General features: G+C 53.6%; 1 protein-coding gene across 1 annotated transcript; it reads right to left on the reverse strand.

Annotated features, from left to right (window-relative positions):
* Nucleotides 1-2,217: 2,217 nt before the first annotated feature.
* Nucleotides 2,218-3,846, reverse strand: LOC311601951 (PWWP domain-containing DNA repair factor 4-like; the record flags this gene model as incomplete). Its single annotated transcript, XM_084789704.1, is given in 4 exon segments — nucleotides 2,218-2,730; nucleotides 2,734-3,407; nucleotides 3,410-3,694; nucleotides 3,801-3,846. Coding segments are annotated over 4 exon segments (1,518 nt in total).
* Between the last annotated feature and the right edge of the window lie 1,414 nt (nucleotides 3,847-5,260).

A 5,260-nucleotide genomic window follows, 5' to 3' on the forward strand; every position in this document is an offset into this window, starting at 1 on the left:
GGTCCCCTCCCTTGGCCTTCTAGCTCTGGAACAGGTTGCTGCTGTGGGCAGGGGAAATGGAGCTGCCGGGGCACAGAGGCCCATGAATAATAGAAGGTGAGGAGAGAGGGGTTTGTTGTCAGGACATAACACACAGGGGGCAGGGGCAGTTAAAGCCATAGTAGAGGCTGAATATGCAGGTGAGAATATGTCTGGCATGCATCCTCTGAGAACTGGACTGCCCCGGTGCCTGGGTATGTAGAACACAGTGACCTTAGACTCGGCCTTCTCTTGGGAAAGCCATGAATGGACTGGAATTCTTAATTCTTGCCCTACATGGAGTCAGAATCAGCAAGGAGGGAGGTGTCAATGACTCATATACTTTTTAAAAGTGAGAAGGAGTGAGTTGTACTGTGTCGGTGGCTTTTACAGAGAGACGATTTATAGCACAGAGGGAAATTTTGGTTCCATTTTAAAATCTTCACTTTGTCTTTGCCCTGTGTACACGTTCCTTTCTGTGTGTACCTGGACCTGAAAGCTAGAAGCTGACGTCAGCTGTCTACCTCATTTGCTCTTCACATTAGTTTGTTTAGACATGGTCCCTTGCAGAACCTGATGCTTGCCAATTCAGCTCCACTGGCTGGTCAGCAAGCCCCAGGCGTCCTGTCCCTGTGGTTCCACTCCCGAGAATACCAGCACCTGCTCCGTGCTTGGCCCTTTACCCAGGTGAGAGGCCACTGTGTGCAGAAAGGAAAGGCAGTAGTTAGCGTCAAGGACTCAGCTTCAGCATTCTCCAGTGCAACAGGAAGGGAAGAGGTGCTGGGAATCCAGAGGCACTGGCTGGGGGACACATGGGTGTTTACAGGGATTCAGCAGAGAACAGGGCACAGTGGCCCCAGCCACTTATAAGGTTGTACTTCCGGGTCCACAGAGGCACCGATCCAGTGCCTCATCTCTGAAATACACCAAGGACTTAATGGTCCAAGAGGGGGAAAAGGGACCTTCTGGGCAGTGTGGCCAGGCTGCTTGTCGGCAGTACACCCCAGGTGTCAATGACTCCAAGGAATGACAGGCCCCCTCCTTCTCCTGCAAACACCTGAAGGCGCTGATCTCAGGAATCTGAGGAAAGCTGAGGTGGTGATGTCTGCTGCAGACAGTCAGCCCACAGGGTTGGCAAATCTTTCTCATTAAGAGTATGAAGCATCTGGGGAGTGGAGGGTGGCTGAGAGTGCAAAGTGCTTCCTGCATTGGGGGGGGGGGGTTGATGAGTTCATTACGTTAAAAGAAAGGTATATGGACAGGCATGTTTACTCTCAGCACTGGGGTGACAGACACAGGAGGATCAAAAGAGCTGCCCGGCCAGCCATTCTAGCCCAGTCTGTGAGCGAGCAACAGGTTCGGTCAGGGATCCTGTCTCCAAAAGGAGAGGAGAAACACTGAAGACACCAGATTTTGACCTAAGATTATCTGCAACTTGGACACACACACACAGAGAGAGAGAGAGAGAGAGAGAGAGAGAGAGAGAGAGAGAGAGACAGACAGACAGACAGACAGACAGACAGACAGACAAAGACAGACACAGACACAGACACAGATGCTGACACAGACAGACACAGAGAATGCCGTACACTGTTCTTTGAAAGCAGGCTATCTCCAGACTCACATTTCCTTTCTCTGGCTGCAGAGACCAGCACCAAAACACATATTCTCTCCTTCAGTGTGAGTGAGTGAGGAATGAGGTAGTGGAGAAAACAGTGGAACCCGGGCCCCATCCATAGCACCCTAGAGAGAAGACAGAGAGGAGGACAAGGAAGTATGGGGGGGAGTCTGAGACAAAGTGTCATGAGGAACCTGGTGTGCTGTTTGGCTGCACAGGGTCCCTGTAGAAAGTGCAAGGCTGTGTGCCTAGCTAGCCAATGCTCCATACAGGGCTGCTGAGGTTCCACGGAGGCGCGCCCATGGGACTTCTGGGTACTCGGGCTCAGGCCAAAGAGGGCTAGGCATGGCCTGAAGCTGACAGGATTTGTAGAGCCGATCTAGACATCTGAACTGTCAAGCACGAAAGTGAACATTTATTTCGAAGGGAGGAAGAAAAAGCTTCCCACCCCCGCAGTGAGGAGGTTTCACAGCACCCATAGCACACCCCACAGGCTTAGGGATGTTCCTCTTTGGGGGGTGCTTCCTGTCTCCTGTCTTGGGGAGTTGCAGGAGCGATGGCTGAAAGGAAGGAGGTCCCTTCTAAGAAGTGGGACCAAGCACAGGAGGGGCGCTGGCATTCTGATTTTTGGCTGCTGACCTCTTGCGGGCCGCCTTTAAGATGGTCCTGTCAAAGAGTTCTTTCTTGCGGTAGTGCACGGGCAGGCCACACAGGTACTTCTTTTCTGCCTCCTTGTAGCTGAGCTCCTCCAGGGCAGCGATGGAGCAGATGATTGCTTCTGGAAGAAGAACCTCCATGGTAAAGCGCACTATGTCTCCTCTTGTCAGGGAGAGCAGGGCCTCATCTGCTTCCTTGGCTATGTCTTGCAAATGCCTGGCCACGAGATGCAACTGGTTGTCATCCTCCAGGTAGGTCTCAATGCAGAAGACTTCCCTCTTTGATTTGAGGAGGTCGTCCAGCCGCTTGGACTGTTTTCTCCCCTTCACGATGTTCAGCAGGTGCTGGTCGACCCCCTTCCTCTTGATGATGAAGTCTACGATCTTCTTGTTGGCTCTGTCCCAGGCAGCCCTCGTGCGGTCAGGCAGGAGTTTCTTTCAGGGCCCCTTCCCAGCCAGGGCCGTCTCCTCCTCCCAGCCTTCCAAGTCTGCATAGCTCACCTTGGGGAAGTCAATGTGCAGGTGGCCCTCTTGGATGGCCCTCCTCAGAGGGTAGCTGGTTCGGGAGGTGTAGTAGTCCATAAAGGAGCCCAGGGAGGAGCCACAGGCCAGGCCCTCTCTGTAGTGGTCGATCACTGAGAAGCACCAGCTGATTCCATGGCCGTACACTCTGCTGGCTCTCCTCAAGAGCGATCTCTTCTCCCCACAGTCCAGAGGCTTCAGCTTGCGGAGAGGGACGCAGACACCCATGCACTCAAGCTGCATGTTGCCGTCAGTCAACAGCACCCTCACCATCTTGTCGTGTTGGTTGATGCTCTTGATGATTGCTGGCCAGAAAGGAAAGTCCTGAAATTTGAACCAGACCAGCATTCCTCCTTCAATGTTATTCAGACCTTGGGCAGAAGAAGCCACCTTGGTGGCTTGGCTGTCTTCTTGAATCGTGGCCCCTCTCCTCTGGAACCTGGTGCTGGCCGCATTTGAGTGCACATGAGGTACCAGCTCTGGGACCCTGCACAGGAGACACAGCATGTGGATGTTCCTTTTTCTGCTAGCAAGGTGCAGCGACCTTCGCAGCCTCGGGATAGGAGGCAAGCAGGCTGCTGATGCCCCCTTGCATCCAGCTTCAGGGTCCCAGGGCTGGGGTCCTCCTTGTCCTCTGGGAGGGAGGTCTTCCTCTGGGCTCCAATAGTCTGGATCTCCAGGCCTGCACACCTTGCTCTTGCTCGTGGGTTTGGGGCTTTGGGCAAGGTGGAGATGTGCCTCCTCCTCCTCCTCCTCCTCCTCCTCCTCCTCCTCCTCCTCCTCCTCCTCCTCCTCCTCCTCCTCCGTGGCCAAGAGGCAGCCTGCTGCTCATTTTTAGCCCCTGCGCCCTCCGTGGAGGCTGGGGCCCTCCCTCTGAGGCCTGTGCTTGGATGTGCTCAGCTTTCTCTTCCTTGGATTACCTCGGTCTGCCTAACTGTGATTAGTGGCCAGTTTAGAGGCACCTGTCTTTTGGGGGCATTTCTTACTTCCTGTGTCAGGTATCCAGGCCAAGACAGTAACACCACTTGGCATCCACAGTCCTCCAAGGGAACAGCAGGCCAGCACCCGCCTCCCACTCCTACAAACCTTACCCTCTGTCCCACAGCCACCCAACCCCACCACTGCCACTCACCTCCTCCTTAAATGCCCTCCAGCTTCTCTCTCAGACAACACAAGCCACAGCTATCTAGCATAAGGTGCTGCCACACAAATACAGTCATTCTGTCAAGAGCACATGCGACAATCATGCCCAAACAGAGAGGAGGCATCCATTTACATGTGTTGGCGAACTGTGCTTTCAGGGCCTGAAATGATAAAGCTGGCACCAAAGAGGTGTCACCTGAGGACAAAGAGACAGGGCTGGTGAGCAGCTAGTCCTTGGGGCTTCACTTCAGACAATAGTAGTGAGCCCCTTTCCTGTCCCGTGAAAGAGCACACATGCTCCCAGGGCACACTCACCGGCTCAGCTCACACAAGCACTCCGGTTGGCTGCAGGCACCTACCTATATGCTTTGCCTGTCTGTGTAGTGATTGCACCTCTGCAGTCTGTGAGTATCCTTCCCGAATGTATCTGTAATCAGGAAAGAATGCCTTGTTCCCCTTTGTCGTCATGGCAACCACCATGTCATGGGGGTGGGAGAAGAACATTCTCTCCTAGTAGCCAGTTCTCTGTGGAAATCAGGAAGTACTAATCCACCCAGGAAGCTGACTGTTCACTTACATCCCTGTCACCTAGCTCCCCTCCCCACCCCCTGCAGCTGCAGGCGTGAAAGGAAGTAAGCGTGCATGTGCAAGGACCACAGAAGGTGATGCTGCCATTCCAGGATGCAGGGCCTTTGACTACAGAGGGTCTGAGACCAGGCAAGACAAGAGATGACAGTTCCGCTCTGCCTCCTGTAAGGTCAGGGGCCATGTCTGAGAAGGACACCTTTTCACCTGCCAGAGTTCACAAGGCAGGCATGTTGTTTCTCCATATGCAAATGAGTGTTCTAGGTCGCTTGGCAGAAAATGTGGAGGAGCATGAACCTGCACAGGATAGAAAGCAGCTCAGGGATTCAGGTGGCAGCAGCTTCAAAAGATCCATCTTGAATCTCAAACAGGAAGGGGGGGCAGATCAAACTTCAAATGGCAGGAAGCTTTGGGAGCCTCAAAGCCTGCCCCCAGTGACATATTTCCTCCATCACTGCCACACCTCCCAAACAGTGCCATCTACTAGGAAACAAATATTCAAAGCCCCAGGCTGTGGATGCTATCTCATTCAAACCAGCATCAGCATCTGCAACAGCACCAGCACCAGCACCCTCTCACCCACCCACCCACAAACACACACAGGGACACTCACACACACATACTCATCTACACCCAATATCTCTCTCTCTCTCTCTCTCTCTCTCTCTCTCTCTCTCTCTCTCTCTCTCTCTCTCTCTCCTCTCCCTCTCCCTCTCCC

This window comes from Acomys minous, assembly GCF_964271855.1.
Source record: "Acomys minous genome assembly, chromosome: 7".
Lineage (NCBI taxonomy): Eukaryota > Metazoa > Chordata > Mammalia > Rodentia > Muridae > Acomys > Acomys minous.